Below are 21,730 nucleotides of genomic sequence, written 5' to 3'. Positions count from 1 at the left end.
TATATATATATATATATATATATATATATATATAATCTCACACATTTAATGACTTGCTATAATCTGTCATTTAGTATAGGCTCAATATTTTTAGAATTAGCAGTCAGGGGTGCTAGGTTCTAGCTTCTTTCCTTGGTTTAATTTAACTCGTATGCTTAAATTTGTGCGTTTCGGTGTTCGGCACCATGTAACACAAGTTGTACTTGTATAAAATGGAGACAACAGTGAAATTTTCACTGGGTGTTTGCTCTGAGGTCTGATGCAGGGAGAAGCTATTTTCAGTTAAAAAAGTACACTGTTGGTAAACCACCTACAAAGCTTCGACAATGCAAGACATTATACTGATGGATGTGTAAAAATGTGCTCAAGTAACCCTTTCATGTTGTTTTCATACTATTAACATTGATTGCAATATCTGTACAGATTGTAAGTCTTGTAACATTGCCATGTGCGTCATTGGGCTTTTAAAGGACACAAAAGAACACACTAAAAGAACACACTAGCTGTGTTATTTTGTCAAGTGTGGTTAAGACACATCGATTGGATTTAAAATGATAAGCATACCACGCATCTATTCTCAAACGGCTCCTTCAAGTTGTATTTTTTTTTCGAAATGTACCATTTGCGTCTCCAGAGTCCACTGTAATTTTGCAGTAATTTAATCAGGTGACACACAATTCACATTCTGCCGATGTTTATCCCCCTGTGACTAGCAGCGGGGACCAAGCTTGTTCATTTGAGACAACCAAGGAAGAAGTGTGGACATTTCATAATACGCTTCACAAATAAATATATATATATATATAAATCATGTATCTGCAAATAGTTTTATACTGTGCCAGGATTATTGTTGTATATAACTTAATATTTTTGTACCATGTACAAAACCCTCAGGAGCAACACTATTGCAACATTACACTTATGACCTTTCTTACTGATCATTTTGTGGGCCCCACCAGCTGCAAAATGACACACAAAAAGTTACAATACGAGTGTAAAACGTGTACTTTTTTCATTGCCATTTATATCTGAAAATGCCTCCTCATTGTTGATTATAGACAAGTGAATGGATCCAGGAAACATACTTCAATGTGTTGTGTTGGTTCTACAAAACCAAAACGTGTTTGTCACATTAGCTTTATAATAAGAATTATGGTGCTTATTTACATAAATAAAATGGCAACTCTGCTTTAAGGCACTGGTCCTAAAGGACAATGAGAATAGAAAGGAAGATGTCAATGACAAGTCTTTCCAATGGTTGATGTCATACATCAGCCAGTGGTGGGACTGATTTAAATGACATTCCATCTACATTCTCGTTAGGTCTATAAACAGAACCCTGCAGGTGAATCTAATAAATAATATAGTGGCAACATATGAAAGCTTCCAAATAGTGTAATGCTATATTGTACCACAAGGTTCTATATTGCTGATGTTATTTAATCCAAATCACAGTTAAGCTTTGACTGGTTGCCGTCTCCATTGATCGTTTTCTTCTCTTGTTGTTCAGCCAGAACCTGCCACTTCTGTTTATTCTTTCGGCAGCCATCAAGTAAAGGAAAACACGATTCAGAAACCTGTGTTAAGGCCTAGGAGACAAAATAGCAGGCACTGAAAAACTCAAGAAAATGCACAATGAGCTCCCATTAGTCAATATAAAATACCATTAAGCTCACCAATATACTGTAACAGAGCAGTATATTTGTTAAACTGGAAGTCTGCAGGAGAGTTGAATATATCAGGTCCCTGAAATCAGTGCCCCAATCTCTGCCAGGGCGCAGCTCTACAGCTGCCATCCTTACTACTTCTTCAGGACACGTGGCACCAGATACAGCATGCATGCCATTGATGCCATGCTCCTTGGGCACAGTTCTCCATAATGTAAACGGGCCTGTTGTGGAAGTCACAGATCTCTCTGTAACCAGCCCACTGAGCGGTGGTGCACAAGAATGGCAGCCCACCGGATTCACTTTTCTAGGTCAAGACGGGTTGGACCATAACAGGCCTCTGACCTTATCCTGCTAAAAGGGATGAGCTGGTCTTGTATAATACCTAGTTAAGTCAGTGAGGAAAAATTTAAAATGTATGCATTATGCAGAACAACTCAGCCCATGTTGTTGAAGAACCTCACCATGGTTTGCTCTTCATAATGCACAGTGATATCAGGCATGCCTTACCTCATAGAGTTCCAGGCAGATTGCATCAATAAATCCAACCTGCATGCTTGGTACTTTATCCTTTTTATCTCTGTTCATCAGGTCCTAAAAAAAATTTAATACCAATCAAACCGTGTAGGTTAGCCTAGGATATTCTAAGGCTTGCTCATTCTATCTACCTACCTCATTGGCTTTTGCCAATCTATCTACCTACCTATCCATCATCTATGAATTGACATATTTGTGAATAACTTTATTGACTCACAACGTGTGCTACATTTGAAATTAAATATGTGAAAAGCTTCAAAATCCTGATTGTGACACATATATATTACATATATTTTTTTATATGTATTTAAATCATATTGTTTAATAAAGATTTACTTTGTATATACCTTTTTTCCTTACGTGCTCTCCTTGTAATAGGTTTTACATATACAGAAATACACAGAGAGAGACATCTGCTGTAAAACAATGATCCATATACAAAGAAACATACTTATAGATATTAATATCTAAAACAAATGTGAGTTCAGTATCGCTAGAAAATGTAGGCATGTTTTCACAAAAACACATATGTTTTGATTTTAAATTTAACACCCATGTGGTAAGTTATATCAATAGAGTGAAAAAAAGATCACGTCTCTATATTCACAGAGTTTTGCTTAGCTAATGCAGTGTCAAATGTCAGCATGTAATTAAATATGGCTCATGGTAGAGCAGAACTGAGCATAAACTGGCAATCACACCTATAATTACTGTGTAGGAGGCACCGTGCCAGACCATATTTATTAGGACATAGACCGACGTTATTTTCATATCCAATTTAGGTGCAACTTGTGTGCAAGTGCGCTGGTTATTTCTAATACCTGGTGAGACCAGAGGTCCCAGAGGGAAACTTTAAAAACCACACTCTAATCTCTTCATCAGGCTAAAAATCTCTGCAGTCGGTATACCAGTAGACCAACAGCCCGTTTTAATAATATCAGAATAATCCCTGTGTCATCCATTTGACCAATGAAATAAATTGGCTTGGCAGGCAATGAACAAATTTAGTAAATGCCACTCTGCGCGTAAGAAGTAAAATATGTTTTAAAAAAGACCACATTCTAGAAAGGTATATAATATTTTAATTTATCACAAAAAAACATCTTCCACATGAAGCCGAGACACTATATTTTATTGATAGCTATAAAAAAATGTTCTTATAAGGTTTTTTCTTATGGGTGGAATTAAGAAATCGCTCACAAGTATACACTAAGCACAAGCACTGAAAAGCATCTGAAAAGGGCTAAAAGTAATTAGTTAGGGGTTATCCAATGGGGTTTGAGTAACGATTCGGCCCTTGAAGATGGGCAGCTGTTTAAGACCTACAAATCCCACAAAGGTTGATGAGCTTCAAATCCCATGATGCTCTGCAAACCCAATACCAGTTATAGGTTTTGTTTCACTGGTGGTGGATATATTATGCTGGCCACCAGATGCTTATTGTGTTGTATGCTTTCACACAAGTTCAGTCTTAAAAGTGTTGGATACCTACTGTTGACGACTAGGTGTATGTGGTGTGCTTTGCTGGCCACGGGAGTTCAATAACTGCTGGCCACCACTGTGCATGTGGTTCCACCTTATATTAAGCATGCCTAACTTTAAGAACGTTAACTTGTGTTATCTTTAGTAAACAATAATGAAGAAGCTGAACATACATGTTCGTTTTACATTCACAGAAGACGCATAGAAATAAATGGCAAAGGAATAATGTAAAAGTCAAGAATGTCCAATACTTACTATAGGCTCGATATTGAGTTCCCTTCTCTCTTTATCTCCTTGTTCATAAAATTCAGAAGCTACAAGTTCAGCTATCTGCAAAGCAGGACAAAAATTGCTCATTTGTTAACATGATTTTAAAAGAAATACCTTTGTTTCTCATGGAAAATGTATGTGTCCTAAACGCTGAAAACACATGAAAATGTGTCTAATTTTAAGGCAAGCACGTAGGTATTGGGCGTCATTGGACGTTAACTTATAGGCTCAGCGTTCAGGAGGTGCTTTGTTTCATTCTCATATGGATCCTAATACAGCACATTTAAGGACAGGAGGGGCTTTCTCTTTATACCATTTCTTGTATAGTCTACCATTTATTAGGATTAATAGTTAAAAAAAAAAAAAACAGTAAAAAAAAAAATTGTAAAAAAATGCAAGTTTACTTAGGAGTTCTTTTATAAATTAGGCCCCACTAACAAAATGAACACTGGTTTATGTTCTACAACATCCCCTAAGTAGAATAATACCCCACATGCATAGGTGTTTTATCGATACAGTGGTGTGAAAAAGAAAGTACACCCTCTTTGAATTCTATGGTTTTACATATCAAGACATAATAACAGTCACCTGGTCTAAATGCAACCTCAGATGAACAACAACACATAACATATTACACTGTCATGGTTTATTTAACAAAAATAAAGCCAACATAAGAACTAACTTATGTTTCAGTAGCTTGTAGAACCACATTTCGCAGCAATAACTTGAAAGTTGTTTTCTGAATCTCTCACATCTTTGGCCCACTCTTCATTACAATGTTGCTTCAGTTCATTGAGGTTTGCTGGCATTTGACTCACTTTGATTCTTTCCTTTTTCAGCCATTCTATTATAAAGTTGCTTGTGTGCTTGGGATCATTATTCTGTTGCATGACCCAATTTCCACCAAGCTTTAGCTGTCGGACAGATGGCCTCGCATTGGATACTAGAATACTTTGGTAAACAGAGAGTTCATGGTCGACTAAATGACTGCAAACCTAAGCTGTGATGGGATGTTCTTTTTAGAGAGAAGCATTTTTCTAATTATACTGTCATGAACTTTAACATTTAACATGATAATTGAGGCCTGTAGAGTCTGAGGTGTAACTTTGAAATTTCTCTGAGCATTGCATGGTCTGACTTTGGGGTGGATTTACTGGGACGTCCACTCCTGGGAAGATTGGCAACTGTCTTAAAATTTTACACTTTTGCATAATCTTTCTCACTGTAGAATGATGGACTTTAAATTGTTTGGAAATGGCCTTATAACCCTTCCCAGATGGGCAGCAACAATTGCTTCTCTGAGATCATTGCTGATATCTTTCTCCATGCAAATAAGGTTAAAAATTATCACATTTGCCTCTATATAGTGGATATAGAGGCAAAGGTGATAATTGTTAACCTTATTTGCATGCGCCTACCCAGAATCCTTTGTGGTTGTGGCAGCACCATGAGATTTCTGAGGGGAAAACAAGCCTTCTGGCTTGTCCGGTGTCTGTCGATGAGTGTTTAATAATACTTCTACTACCCCTTAAATTTAAGTGGAAGGGTTTCCATCACCATTTACCCAAACAAAATCAACAAACATGAGCTAATAAATCAGTGTGAAAATATCAAGCAATATCAAAAGTCAAAAGCTGCCTGACCCCAATGGCATTCTACATACACAATCGAGCCAATGCAGCAAGAACATATACGGCAAAGTCATATGAAGGAACAACACTGTGTGTGTTTTGTGCCATTAAATACTAACCCGCTGCTGTACTGGCCAAGGTTTTGTTATTGCAGACAAATCACAAGCAGTCATCAACATAGCTCTGCAGGAGACACAAAAGTAAAACATTTTCCTAGACCATCATTTATAGAGGGGACAAATGAAAAAACATGGCGGCCTAAAAGCAGCATTGCCTATTTTCACCTATTATTTCCTACTTCCACTCATGCTCTCCCATTATTAATATCCATTTCAGGCATATTTGTTCAGGACCAGTCTATTCTCTCCTACAAAGCCTTTTACGTGCAGGCTTTAGTGTGAGTTGAGCTACTTTTTTTGTCTTTGTCTATGGACACCTGACATGTAAATCTAACACTAAATCAATGCTGCTGGACAGCCTCTGATCTTTATATTGTAATGACATTCATGCTACTTGCCATGAAACGCATTAGTTTTTTAGGTCGCATCTAACAGCAACCTCAATCCTCACTTCCGTATTAACTATAAAACAAGCATTAATAGTTTTATAAGCTATAAGATGAGCAGCCTAAAAAAATGAAGGCCACGTGCATGCGGCTTAATATGGCTCAAATCATTTGTACATAAAAATGTACAAGATGTGTAAAAAATGGTCAAACATGTTTAAGAAGCTACCATTTTAGTGATTTTTGTTTTGAGCACAATTATGTAAAGCAAACTATAGCTAATATATGGTTTTAAATATCAGCATTGTGTAATTTTCAGTTAACTTTTTTGTTCCATATTTACATGACATTATTTAAACAATGGGGTTTTTTTGCTGCCTGCTTAAAACCTTGTCTCGAAGGAAAGGAGACAGAGAGGGGAGATGCGATAGAAACATTTAAATACCTAAGGGGGTTTAACAAAGTAGAGGAGGAAAGGTTATGGAGGAAGAGAAATGTTTGGACAGGAGGGGTTTCTAAAACTAAAGGTCCAGAGGATGCAATTGGATGTAATATAAGGAAGTTTTTCTTTACCAAGAAAGATAAACGAAACATCCTTCCGGTAGAAGTTGTAGTGGTAATGCAGTAACGGGATAGGCATACAGCTATTCTGAACCTAAGACCCGATTAAAGTCTAGAAGGACCGAATGGTTGTTGCAGAAAAACCTAGATTCAAATAATTTAAAGGATCATTCTATTACCCAAGTATATACTTTATTTGTAATGCATATTGGAGTCAGTTGTGCACACTCCAGTGCTATTTACATCATGTTTGATGTTTGATTTTTTATAAAACTGTATTAGTTTCCTCCTCTCCATGCTTTGACTTAAAACTACATGCTTATTTGTACTAGTAAGTTGAACACCTACTGAAGACAACCCACAGTCCTAGCAAGGAATCTGATTTCTATAACATTGGCACAAGCTTTTAGCAGAAAAGTCTTGGATAAACATGCAGTCTGTCGAATAAGCTTCAAGGGATGTGCCAAAACCCCCAACAATTATTTCTTCTACGATACTTACAAAAACAATTGCTTTTGAGTAGGATCGTCCCATCTGAAGCACTTCTTTTTAACCGATTCAAAAAACTCATTCCGTCTCCTAAAAGAAACAAACAGATTTAGTATTGAAACAATTAATTGACCGAAAGCCATAAAGTACAAGGTCATGCGCTTTCTAAAAAGCAGAGATGTGCGACGTGTTCTGTAAACGTGGTTAACTATGCAACACTTGAAGACTGTGTGACAGGAACGTTATAACACTCTCGAGAACTGGGCACTGTCAAGAACAATATCTGTATCATTCCTTTTTAGGTCAGTCTGGCTGCGCTGTGACTAAAGTGCAATAAATCAAGGAGAGTTTGGAGAAAAATATCTGGTTTCACACACTGAAATGTTGATCTCTTGATGATCATCAGCTGAAACTCACTTGATGTAAAGGGCCAAATCTGTGGCGAGAATTGCCTGCTTAATCATCCGCAGCACAGACTTGTAATCCTCAACGGAGAGACCACTCAGAATCTGGTTACCCTAAGTAACAGCAGACAATGAAAAACATCAATCAACAGACAAAAACACAAAAATAAAAATCTGAAAAGATAAAACAAAAGCTCCATTAAATCTCCAATATACAGTGCAATTGGGTGCTTTCCTGCCAACTGGAGAATTACACTGTATTCTTTAACCCCTTCCTGACTGGACTGTTTTTGTACCCTTCGTGACATTGGCTGCTTTAACATTTCTGCGGTGTTTGTGTTTAGCTGTAATTTTCTACTTTCTCATTTACTGTGCCTTTTAGGACAAAAATGATACCATTATTTTGATCATATAATCCAATTTATTTAAAAATATATATCAGATATGGTGAAAATACCTTTTCTGACTTTTCTTAGAAAAATCTCAACTCTAATATTTGTCCTGAGTTTAGAAATACCCAATGTTTGCATGCCTTTTTTGCAAGTTATAGGGCAATAAGTACACCTAGTACTTTGCTTGAAGTTGTAACGAAGGAAGATGCCAACACACACAAGCCCTTTGTTTTCTAGAAAAGGGCATAACAAGTTACGATTCGCTTTACTATTACAATAACCACATTTTATTGCATTGTACCAGAAAGAAATCGATGATCCTATTTTATTTATATCCCTGTATATACCCAAACTCACCTGACTGTTGAGTATCATGAGGCACTGGTCAAAGTGGTGGTTCTCCATTATGGAATGACAGTACAGTTGTGCTAATGGATGTTCACTTCTGGTAAAAAGAAAGACTGAATCAGCCTCAAGACTTCTTTCATTGACAAAAATCTTGCCATATTAGTGCATTAATCATTTAATTTTAGAAATTAAATTATTATAAATTGTGAAAAGACACATTAAATCATACATATGATACAAGTAATGCCGGCTTGTTGTGCCTTGTAAGAAACCTTGCAGTGGGGCATCGTTTCATGGTAGGTCCTTGGAAAAGATCTATCCTGTCCATTGGGTCAAACAGCCCTGGCTGGAACTAATATAAATAAGGTCTTAAGGGACCATGTTAAGCTATTGAGGTAATAAAAAGAAAAAATAAACCCCCACACCTAGGGGTATGGTTGAGCTAATTTGACTTTTATCATCAATTGATTTGATGAACAGCATGCTATAATGTATTATACATTAATCATTAATAATACATTAATAAGTAATTTACAGTGCCTATAACTCAAATGCCTTCTGAACATATTCCCATACACAAGCAGCAGTAATTTTAGACTGCCATCATTCGTTTAGAGAATATTTTACGGCCCAACATTCTTTGCAATGGATTGGATGGAACTCCTCTACCTCTACCTAGGGTACGGAGAAGTAAAGGAGTGAAGTTAAACATTTAAAAAAATGTAATTTTATAGGTAACTATCCTCCATCCCTCAACATATAAGATACATGGAGTGGGATACCAGGTGTACTTAATTTGCCTCTTATTTTACATTTCACATTTTTCACTCTCTCACTCTCTTTTTTTATTTATGAGTAAGTAGGGGGTATACATTTGGCTAATGCTAATTTACTAATTTACAATAAATACCACTAGAGGTCACTAATGCACTATAAGAAATATTTATATATATATTGCAATTACAGGTAATAGAACACAGTAATCAATGGTCATTCCTAATTACCACTATATTTCGTGCAACCTTCCACTCGCCCACTTTTTTTTTTTCTCAGTCACAGTGTCCAGTTGTATACAATGAGTTTACCCTAACCTAGTGGTCACACTCTTGGTCAATAAACACAACAAATTTGAATTGATGATGGCAGTTCTTAATGCTGACATAAGTTCCCAAATGCACATACATCTGGGCTCAAAATAAAACATATTTTGGTAAATCTGCCGTTGTCTTTTTTATATCATAACAGATGTAAATGGAAGTCGAGGCACTAGCTGCCGAACAGCTCCATACACAGCCTTTAGACATTTTTCTCTCTGCATTAAAAGATAAATAATTCTCTCCATTTTTGCTGTAGCGTAAAAAAAACCACGGAACAGACACATTTATATATGATCAAATACGACATGTATAAAAGTCCTTTATAGCAGGGGAAAAAAAGGGGTTGTTTGCAATGTTGTTGTACCCACCATCCATGAAGATCTGCTTACAGTTTCCAATTAATCATTTTTATTTTAATCACTGATTTGATGTCATTGTGTTTAGTGCAACTTCCTCTCACCTCGCTTTGCAAATTTGCCGAAACCACTGTGAAAATATATTGTTCTTACCTCTGTATGAAAGAGTTGTTAACCCCTCTATGATCCAAGTCATGGCTTAATGTGGCTATCATCAAAGCAAGAATCTCCAGGTCAGTCAGCTTATTCTAAAAGCAATCCAAGTTTGAAAACAGCCAGAAAAAAAAGCAATTTATTAATATGGTAATATCAAGTACAATGCACACTAATATAAGAAAATATATCAAAAGCAATGTTGATATTAGAATCCGAAATGATTTAAATTAGTTTTGTTCCCATATTAAATTTAAAAAAAAGTATTCATCTTATTTCAAATACCCAAAAGAATAGGGCCACCTATACTTCTACGCACCAGTTACTAGATCAGTTGGATGGACATAAGCTTATGAAAGTAGGAAAATAACTAGCTTATTTATGTGCACCAACAACTCTTGTTCAGTAACGACATTGGAACTTGGCATAATATGGTTCTGGAACCTTGTGTGCTGACAAATTGAGGGAAAGGGTCAAATTTAGCCTCAAGAATCCCTTAATATATTACTACAAGCCACTGAACAATTAGACCAAAATCAACATGAAAAATATGCAGCAATTCATAAAATCACACAGAAGGGAAGTACTTTTTTTCACACAACTGTACAGTATTTTCTATTTTCAATACGAAGCGTAACCCAGTAAATGTAAGCACTGGCAACCAATGGAAACTGGAAACCCAGCATTGAAGTGAGAAGGCCACTAGGATATCCTTCTTTAAGGTTTGAGAATATGAACAATAAAGAATAGCACAGCTAATTCACCTGGATCTTGCCGGTTTTCAGAGCTGCAAACATACATTGGGCTGTGTTGAAAGCATGTCTCCAGTTGTGATATGCAACGTGCTTCCTGTAGTTTTTCTTCACGCTCAGTATCCACCTGCAAAGGGTCTTTTTAATGAAAAACAAGAATCAAATCAGTGTCTTTATGTGCCTTGTTCTGGTCACTGGTATGATTGACAGGTTTGCAGCACAAGAGGTAATTCACAATAAATAGAAAATAAAACAATCATCTAAATCTAGAGCAGAGTAATTGGAAACGTATATGTGAAACGTTTAGGAATATAGGACAAAGAAGCCACTTGTTTGATGTGGTTTGAAAACAATGGAGATTCGTTGTAAGTTTTGCATTTCTTCAAAAAGTACATTGTTACAAAAGTTGCCCAGCAGGCACATATAGTGTGCCTTCGCTAGGTTTTGCTGGGTTTGCAGGGTCCATACCTCATATTTCATCTGGAAGTTCTGCACAAGGTTAAGGTCAGTGAACATTCGACTTGTGGCTAATGTGGTTTCCATGTCAGAGAGTTCAAAGTCACTGAAGTAGAAGTCTGTTAACTTAAGCGATTGTGCAGATGGCACAACAGCACCCTTTAGAAGACAAGAAACATGAATTAGAATCATTACTCCCATAGGAGTTTCTACAATAAAGTAAAATATATGAAGTTATTATTATTATGATTATTATTATCTTTTATTTATATAGCGCCAACAGTTTACGCAGCGCTTAATACAATACATATGTTCAAGGGGTATGACAAGACGGGAACTGACAGACTAAGACAAACCGATACATTAGGTGGAGAGAGCCCTGCTCGCAAGCTCACAATCTTGAGGGATTCATACCCCTAGCATCATGTTATGTGAAAATAACCCTGTATAAGGGATAAGCCAACACACAGCTCTCCAGCTGTTGTGGTCAACTGCAACCACCATGATCATCTGCTAAAAGTACCCTGCTTTCTCTATGGATGCTGGTATAGAGTTCATCTTGACTGCCCCAATGTAAGATAGGATATTAGTTGTAAGTCAATCCTACCATGTAAAACATGCAGATATTACACTATTTGATGCAGTTATTTTTAAATTAACTTATTATTTAACATATATATATATATATATATATATATATATAAAGGGTTTATTGGAATTTTCCTATGTAAAACAATCTATAGTTTTTCGTTAGGGCATTACAACGAGTGACCACCACTCACACAAAGCAGTGAAGCTGTTAATAATAATTGTTATTATCAAACTCACTACCCAATGATGGTGAGAAATAAACTCAATCTTTCACCAATTTCTAGTCCAAAGAGAAGACAAATGATTATACTATACTTCATAAAATAAAGAAGGTCAGAAGGTCCACAGATGCCAGAGGTTTATAACGGTCATAATGTATAACGTGTAATAGATACACACTATTGCTAACAAGGGAGTATATGGGGTCGTGACAGCCAGTGATCTTATTGTTATCCATGGTCTACTCAGGCCAGCTAAATTGAGTTGGCTAAAATGGAGCAACCCATCTATGTGACTCAACTGTCACCATGACCACATTTCAAGCATAATAAATTAAACATGACTGTCAGCGTACAGTAAGGTACTGGGAAAAGCACTAACTTGTGTATTCAGAAAAATCGAACCAGAGTCAAGCTGTCTGTCAAGTTCTTAAAGACCTCAAACTTAACAAAAGCAGCACACTCTTCTCCTTCTGTACCAGTATGTCTCAATATGTTTTAATGCTCTATAAAATCTAACATCACTCTGTAAATAAGATGTAATAGAAAGGAGGAGGCACACTGACCCAGAATTCTCTAAATACAATAACCTGACAGCTACCTGAATGGGCAACTCAAGCAACTTAGGTTTGGCTTGAGAGTAAGTCAAGAGGAGACTCTTTAGCACTTGACTCATCAAGACAGCAGCTTGAATTTTAATGAAAAGACAAGCTACTGCTTGAGTTGTCAAAAGTAAAGTCAGGGAAGTTACCTCTGGATCATTAGTGAATAGACATGCCTGTTGGCACTATATCGACCTGTCTAAAACCCATTTATCAAACTGGGATGCCAAGAATTCCCATAATAGGATAACAGAATGTATTCAGTCATGATGTAAAGGCTGTCTTACTATGTGTATTAATATTTCTCACTGCCTATGTATGGGAATGAAAACACACAAAAAATGTCAGATGTGATCTGGCAACCTTAACGATGGGTATGTTGGATCTTATATCATGGCACAGAGCTAATTAGGTTAAAAAATTTAATTGTAGGACATACTCATCAAAATAAACACTTTTCTTAATCCACATGGAATGACCTATGCAAGGAAGTAAATTTGTTTCTCAAACAATAGCGGGAAGACCCTTCCTATGCGGGGAATGTAAGAGGTTTTTGTTCAATCAGGAGCTAATCAGTGTGTTGAAATAAACAGTCCGTACTAAACATGAACCGATCTACAAATAACAGGTCAAATTACAAGCAGACATTCTACTTTGGGAACTATTCTCACATGCAATGACATGGATACAACAGGGGGGTGATTTGTTGGGATCCAGAAATTAAGCTTTTTGCTTTACGAACCAAATTATTTTTTGTAATTAATCCACAATATCCTCTTTATTCAGTCAGTTTTTCATTATAGCCAAAATTATTCAAGTTCAGTTTCTTAGCTCTGCAACCACTCTTTATGATAAATATAATACAATAGTACAAATGTATAGGCTAGGGTTTCTTTTCCATCAAGCATTAATTTGACATATAAAAACAGCAAGAAAAAGTCAATGTACACTGTATAATAACATTGTATCTACCATACCATCATCTATCAGTCTGTCTATATGTTTATACACACACAGATTAGAGGGTTGAAACAACTAGTTTAGTTTCTAAACTAAACTATATCAGTCAGGATCTACACGCCATAGCAAAGGTTATTCTTACTCACTTGACTAGCTGAATACATTTCTGAGGTCCATTAACTAAAATAGAAACATAGACTTTGACAATGGAAAAAAGCCATTTGACCCAAATGTGACTGCATGACGTTTTCAGCAGCCTCAAGGGGCTAAATATAATAATTGAGACATGGAACCAATCTTATGCCATCACTGTTACCCCCATCCTGTGCGCAGTGGCATAGATCCCACACCACCTAAGTATTGAGGTGAAGGGGTTAAAGTGAAATTAACACTTTGGAGAGGTATGGCACCTAGCTACTCCTCCTTCTTCCCTTCATCCTGTCCTGTGCAATGGAAGAGGTTAACAATGTTAAAATAATTACTTGACAATTCTGGATGTCATTTAAGCTAATAACCCTATTTCCATTTATAGGTTGCACCCTTTGGATGCCAAAGAGGTAGATAGGTATTTTGACTGTCCACATTCTAGCAACCAAAGGGTACCACTGGGCAGACCTTCTACCCATTACCTGGGGATTCAGATGAATAGGCAGACAGGGTACGTTTTCTTTTCTATTTTTCAGCACTTAACTACTTCTGTCCTGCAAATAAGATATGATATCTTCATCACTAAAACATAACCCCCAATGTAGCCTTATAAAAGAGAACTAAGAGTCTGTTTATGACTAATGGGAGGGAGATTTGTTTTTCACACTACTTAAATCCTCCAAAAATAATAGCTACTATGAAATTTTATGTAAAAAGGAAAAAAGTTGCTTTTACCGCTGTTACCTGCAGCTCCATTGTTTCTTCTTCAGCAGCAGATGCATGATATGAAAGGATCTACAGAAAACAGACCGATTATCATCAGGTACGACATAACACGCTTTTTTGAAAGATACATTTCCCTACCCCTCTGAAGTTAGAACAGACTCGTTTTAGCACTGAAACCAATCTACAGCAGTACTTTCTTTTTTACGAGATTTGTACGGTTTAATCCGTTAAGAGTCAAAGGGTTGACAAAGGGGTCTATCTACAAAACAAATTATGAATAGTGGACCCATAGTAAAAAAGAAGTTTAAGTAGTAATCTAAAACTAAACAGGCCAATTTATAAGTGGTAAATGATGAAAAGGTTAAATATTGGTAGTTATTTAAAATCAGAGCCATCAATTACCATTCTGTATCTTTGAAACAAATGCTTTAATACTAATGTCACTCTCTGCCGAGTAGCGATCTACTGTGCTTATAATATTATTTACTAGCTGATGTGATTTTCTGTTAACATACGGAGATCCTGAACATAATATATAATACATTTTGAAACAGATGTGCATGGCATAACAGCTCACATCATGTTAAGTGGGGAAGTGGAACTTCCAATACTTGTTATTTCTGACAATAATTAGTTAATGATGAGACAAGATGTGAAACAGCCAACAACCAATGCCTTCACTGTGGACTCACCTCTAATGTCACCATCTGTTTGGCCATTGCACGTTCCACAACCTCATACATCTGGGTATTCTGGATTCCCAAGCCGCAGAATATGGCAAAGGCTTCTAGAAACTGCTCATCATTTCTGTTGAAAGCCTTTATTTTGCTTGAGTTCTCATCCACTTTGTTTATAAGTTGGCAAACGCCTAAGACAAATATATCGCCGGAGACAGAATTATTACTTGAACACAGAAATAATGTGGCTTGATAAACTCAGCAAAGAAAAATCATTCTTTTTTTCTTCTGGAAGACAATTTCTACAGGAAAGATAAAAAGACAAACATCTGTGTACAGCTTCCCAAAATGGTACTTAGTATATATACTGGGTGAGATGTACCCATCTGAAGCCTGTAAGGGCAAGGGGTTACCAGTAACCTCTTAACCAGCAGCTGGTGCTAATTATGCTATATTGTGTTATCTTTTCTTTGATTGGTTATGATCTGTTCTACGTTTATCTTTGCTGCTATGGTGACAGTATGGTGAAAGGAAGATAATGCAAATATGAAGCCTCCTGTCTTGCCTTAAAATTGCCCTTGGCTAGCTATCTTTTAGTCAAGTATGGAGGTGGGAAGGCTGAGACTGGCAATTTAAAGTGAACTCTCACCATTTATTTTATTTCTAGCATCACAGTAAAGATGAGTTTTAAAAGAAATTATTATTTTTTTCTTTAATGGTTCCATTATTCACAAAATATGTTTCCAGACAGCTGTATATTATTATTTGCATGTGTACCAGCTCTGTTTATCCCAACCTTGTAGGCAAACACATTGATGTTTATCATATTACTGTACTGATTATAGGCCACATCCTTATATTTTGGTCATCACTTTTCACCTTAGTTAGAGAGTCCATCATGACTTAAGGGGGGGGACTTTAAAAGTCGTTGAGGTATGGGGCTAGAATACAATATGGCCTTTTTAAGGTCCTCTTTAATTTATGATGTATCCTCTAACTAGGAATGAGGAGAACAGAGCGGTCCGTTGTACAGATGGACTGCGCTACCAGAAGTGCTCCATTTCATTGAGCTCAGCATAGGAAAGGTAAAAACGCCATCCTGAAAATCTAAACCCTGTATCTAAACCAGTCATTAGGTTTGGGGAGAGAATAACTTTTTCACATGGGTGATAAAAGTTTTGATTAACGCTTTACCTTCATTAATCAGAATGATCATTTAAAGGCTGCATTTTTGTGTTTACTCACAGTGTCTGTCTAATATTAAAATTAGTTGAATGATCTGAAATATATAAATTTGACAAATAAGCAAAAATAGAAGAAGTCGGGGAGGAGGAAATAGTCTTTCACATCACTGTATAATTCTGTGTATTTTCGCTTCCAGGAATTCACAGGTACATAAACACTTTGCTTAACAGATCGCCGATTTCATTTCAAACATTTGTTTTAACCCCAGATAGTTCCACAGAAAAAAAAGCCCGCAATTTCTGAGGGCATGGCTACCACACAATTTCTTGGGAAGGACTAGCACACACCAGGCAATATATTTACATAAATGTTCCAATGGAAGTAGAGAGCAGAAGAAGAGGAACTGTAAACACCTTTGTATTATGATGAATAAATATAGGCCCCAGCTAGAATGGTCTCCTTCTTTAGTTTTACTTCCTGATTTTTATAGGCAGTAAAATGACACAACATCTTTTATTTGGAGTGTAAATCCAGGTTTTCAATGACTGTCTTCAAAACAGTGGGAGAAAGGTCACTCCAAACGTGTGCCTATTACTGTTTTATTACTACACTGAAAGCAAAGCAGCTACATCCAGCAGCCATGTTGTGTCTGAAAAAGTAGCGTAAAAAATATTTTTCTGTACCTATGAACTGCTATTTTTTGTACGGACTTATATTCAGTGCTCTGGATGTAACTAATGTTTGGCTCCAAAAAAAAAAAATCAAAAAGCGTTTCGTTGCCTAGACCGATGTGGCAACTAAATCCATCAAATATTTGCCAATAACTGGTATATGAAAACTGCCTGTTTGGAAATAAAGAATTTTATCCACATAGTATTATATAGGAACACTCCTTTGTATGTTTCAGTGTCAGAATGTGACATGTGATGTATAAATACTACATACTGGTTATTTGCTGAGAATATGTGCTAATATGTGAATAACTAAAGATAATACTCTAGGCCTTAGTATTTTAGCTGCTTGATGATGGCCAATTTCTTGGATAAAATGCATTATGAGCACTTAACGGATTATAGGATTGAGTCATTAATCTTTTGAGCAGAGCATTGTCTTGTTTTTTAGCACGATTTCACAGCACTTTAGTAACTCATATGTTCAGGTCATTTGCATTTATTAAAACGAAGACAAATACCTATCACTTTATTCTTCTTTCCATTCTTAATGGGGGTACAAAGTAGGCTCTTCGTGTCAACATGGGGAGTTTCTTCACTTCCATTCTGTTGGGAAAAAAATACATTTTTTACTTGCAAAAGCAAGTGATAAAGTTTAGCCTGAAATTGACTGATTGGACAGCAGTGAACACAACAACACACGGCCATAATCTAAGTTCCTTTATTGGCGGCCACATTTATTAATGTAAAACTGTAGCAATTCATGACTTGAATGTGGAATAATTAGCCACAGAAGCCACTTGGTTCCTAATAATGATTTCTCCAAATTTAGCACTTTATCTTATATTTGCTCAAAGTGTGCCTTGAGATATATCCCCTACGTAGATGCTATTCTTCATTGATTGAACAATGATTAAATATTATATAAAAAGCACAAAAAAAGTTTTGAAACACGATTAAAATAAACTAAGAACTATGAAGTTATTGCAATACTTTAACTATTAATGTAATAAAGGGAACTGTTTTTCTCGGACTAGTAGCAGTGAGTTGTAAATATTTGTTCAGCTTGAATAACTGACAGAACCGGATGCTCTCAGCAAGATCAAATATTTCAAATTACTTGAACGAAAAATTGCTAAATGTTGATACAGTTGTTGGAAAAGTCATGACGCCAGTTGCTGTTATGAAGAGCCAAATACAAAAATACAAAAAAACAAAACAAAAACATCCCTGCAGTAATAGCAATTTTAGCATTAAAAGCATAAACGGTACCTGTGGTCTCAACTTAAATAGGCAGTGCATTCCACAGCTTTACAGCCCTTACTGTGAAGAATAACCCTTTTCTCTTTAAACTTGAGCCCTGACACTGGAGTTGTGGTAAAACGGCATCTTAAGTTCTACCTGTTAGCTGCACTAGTAGTAGATGTGTGTGTGCACATATTAACATGGCAAAAAAGGGACATTAACCCTTACAAGGATCATTTCTCAGTATACTAATGTCAAAAAAGAAAAGAAAAAAAGTACTGATTTGTTTTCTAAACTTTTAATTTAAGTATACACCTTTAAACGATGGTATGATTTAAAAATAAATCAGAGAATGTCTTTATTCTATATATAAATGATAATTACTTACGCTCCATGAAAACCGTTTGTCCCTAGAGATGTCAGGGATATTAAGTGGTTCCATCGTTGTTGCCACATACTGAGCATACATGTAATTAATTTTGCAAACATCATACTTCCTGTAACAGAAACATAAACACAAAGATACATTTGACATATCAACCATTTCTTTGTATTAGTTTAACTGAATTCCCCTCCCTTTACTGTACCTCTGTACATTGTGTCTGTAAGAAACACTTTATTATATTAATTATTAAGCGTCAACAAATTACGCAGTGCTGTGCAACTTAAATGGGACAGTTAACACATATATGACACATTTACATTAATACATGCAGACACATCAGGAGTTAAGAACCCTGCCCGTGAGCTTTCCATTTAGCCTTATGGTATTTTTATACAAAGCTCCTGGCAGGAATAGTGGGCTTTTGAGGGCTCCACTCATGAGCTTACAATCTAATTGTACTCTAAACTGCCCCCTTATGCTTAAATGAATACCTTAGTGTGTTTCACAGGTGTCCATGCTGATGGTACAGAAGCCACTGGGTTCTGTGCTGAACTCAACAATGGTAAAAGTACTTAAGCAGTTTTATACATACACTGAACCGGTTATGCCTACGGGAGGTATCCACCACTACGTCAAAGTACCCCAAATTTGGTGTGTACTATCTATTTTTTTATGGCTAGCTATAGGTAAAGTTTTGTGGGCACATAGTGAAACTTTTCTAATCCATAAAAAAGAGTCCCAACTGCGACAGGTGACGCCTACAGGAATGTGCCCAGAGAACTCAAGTACATTGGCAGATATTAAATAATGGTGGGTTCACATTCAGCAGTATTAAGATATCTTTCATCCATTAAGCTATAGGCATATAAGGACACATGTAACACCTAAAATCTGTTTACAACATACATAATATAGATAGCTGATATAGGGATAAATGGTTATTATAATATTTTTTTTTTTAACTTTTAGTTAACAATTGCAGTTCAAATAAATGAAAGAAAGCTTAATGCTCTCTTTTTCCACATACTCTAATTATGAAACAGAAAAAAACATGGTCCCCACAGATACAATTACACAGATCATCAGGGTAGACAGCACCTGCGTATTTCCATTGAAAAGCACCTCCCGGATGCTGTAAAGCATTCACAAGAGAGAGCTGTGCCGACCTAAATAGCTTGCTCTGCAATTCTGTACAGTGCTTATCGAGCAATTTTAAGTACATCTCTACTGAATAGCTAAACATCCTATTTGAATTACCAATAATTGTTGACAACTGCTCAGTTTCAGAAAAACTCTCCACGCCTGGGCTTTTTAATAATTTCAGTGCTGGTTATGATGAAATCCTAGTAAACCGTTAACTTAAATTCTCTATAATACACATCATACATCAATATACATTGGTCCCCGAGTAGTTGAGGAAAAGGTAATTCATGCCGTTTATTTAGGTAGAGACTTCCACTGTCAGACATACGTATCTCTTTGGGCAGTTTTCTGTTGGTCTCTTCACTACCGGTCAGGACTAGAACCGTCAGGACTAGTTAATGGAGTTACTAGTCACAGATATAAAGGCGGCCAATATGACATGCTTAGTTTTCCCTAGTCGGCTTGGAATTCCCATTATGTGGTCTGTGTTATAAAACAACACAATATCTATTATTAAGAACACAGATGGATCAGTGGGATTGACATGACTTGTCACAAGAGAAAGAACTTAAGCAGGGTCAGTTCAACCATATAGGCAAACTAAGCAGCGTCCTGTAGTGCTAGTAGGATCTTGCTAATGTTAGCGGCCAGGAGTGAGGTGGCAGGAACATTGTTCTTCTAGAACACTAGAACACAACAACCAACCCTGAGCATGAACCAGCTAAAACTCCTTCTCTCCTTCCATATTTTGGTCCTCCCATGCAAGGACTTTCCATATGCAGTACAACAAGGCTTGAACATATTAGCTTACATTTTCAAATTCTACAACTGATTCAATCCTCAACATTTTAATTATATATATTGCCTGGAATAAAACATTTACGCCATTTATGTTTTTAACATGGTAAATTATTTTTTAGAAACATCTATAGTATAGGCTGTTTATTATGTTGCAATACTCTTTTTTTATGGAGTTGTTAAGTACTGTTGTTAAGAAATGCAATTGCTGGTGTTTCACTAATTATTTATTATCATTTTAGTGATCATTTTTTGCAATGGAAATCAGATGCAAATCGATGGCCTGCAGATGTCACCCTTATGCAGACCCTGCCTTCGAGAGTAAACAGAGGCAGCTGCAGGCAAATACTATAGTGAAACACTACAGGGGGCCCAGTAATAGTTCATTTCCGACAGCGCAAATGTCAAGCTTTTCAAGATCAAATTTCTATTGCAGACACCATCTATTTTTGATTGGAATTTCCTTCCCAGGCAAACATTTTTTTTTTTTACAGATAAACCAAAACAAGAGTATTTTTTTTCTGTGTTGAACCAACTGGAGCTAAATACAATTAACGGAGATCAAGCTAGTGTGCTAAGCAATAAACTAGTTAAAGCATCATTAGCTCATTCTCTGGCATATTGCATGGGGTAAAGAACACCACATAGCATTAGTGAGAGCATCTGGACTACAGACCTTCACCGTCCTGCCTATAGACTCCTGGGAAGCATAATGTATTGAATTATCCCAAATCGAAAGCTTTCAAATGTTATCAAGAGATGGGCCATGTAGTTTACGAAAATGCTATGTATTACACGGCACAAACTTGAGAGTTAGTTAAATAGGTTAACTCTTTGAGTACAGGAAAACAACGCCTCATTAGTAACGCTTATGCTGTCAATGTAATGCTATCAGGACTATAATGTCTGAAAAAAGACACAATATAAATATCGGTTGGATTAAAGTTTCTATATGATCAGTCTTTTTTTCAGAGAATAGTTACTAAAGATGAATTTCCATTCTTTTCCTGATTACCTGTTTGGTATTATTATTATTATTATCATTGTATTGTTTATAGCAAAATGTGACGCTTAATAAAAGTAATGCTGTTGCAAGAGGTACAACTATTCTGTTTAGTTTACTTAATTCCGCTACTGCCAATGATGTTATGCCAGCGTTTGAGCTTCATGGGGAGTTCTTGATCGGCACCTTAATTTCAAATCGAACAACAACAAAATCCTAGTTCCATGGAAATGTTTGCTATGAATGAGTGGATTTCATGTACCGTATTTTAAGCTTTGC

The 21,730-nt window shown here is 36.3% G+C and overlaps 1 protein-coding gene across 2 annotated transcripts in view; it reads right to left on the bottom strand.

The window, feature by feature from the left end:
• Positions 1-1,027: 1,027 nt before the first annotated feature.
• The window catches only part of PDE5A (phosphodiesterase 5A), a 47,554-nt gene continuing 26,851 nt past the window's right edge, over positions 1,028-21,730 (bottom strand). Inside the window, exons 8-21 of one of the 2 annotated variants that reach the window (XM_053461429.1) lie at positions 18,511-18,619; positions 17,399-17,483; positions 15,037-15,212; positions 14,354-14,413; positions 11,113-11,259; positions 10,657-10,782; positions 9,893-9,987; positions 8,296-8,383; positions 7,560-7,660; positions 7,155-7,232; positions 5,707-5,770; positions 3,942-4,016; positions 2,178-2,261; positions 1,028-1,589 (exon numbers count right to left, since the gene is read on the bottom strand). In XM_053461429.1, the coding sequence (XP_053317404.1) occupies positions 1,440-1,589; positions 2,178-2,261; positions 3,942-4,016; positions 5,707-5,770; positions 7,155-7,232; positions 7,560-7,660; positions 8,296-8,383; positions 9,893-9,987; positions 10,657-10,782; positions 11,113-11,259; positions 14,354-14,413; positions 15,037-15,212; positions 17,399-17,483; positions 18,511-18,619 (1,438 nt within the window). In that variant the 3' untranslated portion in view covers positions 1,028-1,439. The remainder of the gene's footprint in view (positions 1,590-2,177; positions 2,262-3,941; positions 4,017-5,706; positions 5,771-7,154; positions 7,233-7,559; positions 7,661-8,295; positions 8,384-9,892; positions 9,988-10,656; positions 10,783-11,112; positions 11,260-14,353; positions 14,414-15,036; positions 15,213-17,398; positions 17,484-18,510; positions 18,620-21,730) is intronic. The other variant, XM_053461430.1, reaches the window with a different exon arrangement.

The sequence above is a fragment of the Spea bombifrons genome, chromosome 1 (assembly GCF_027358695.1).
Source record: "Spea bombifrons isolate aSpeBom1 chromosome 1, aSpeBom1.2.pri, whole genome shotgun sequence".
NCBI classification, from domain to species: Eukaryota; Metazoa; Chordata; class Amphibia; order Anura; family Pelobatidae; genus Spea; species Spea bombifrons.
Note: the sequence above shows the minus strand (reverse complement) of the source record. Positions and strands in the feature narration are given on the sequence as shown.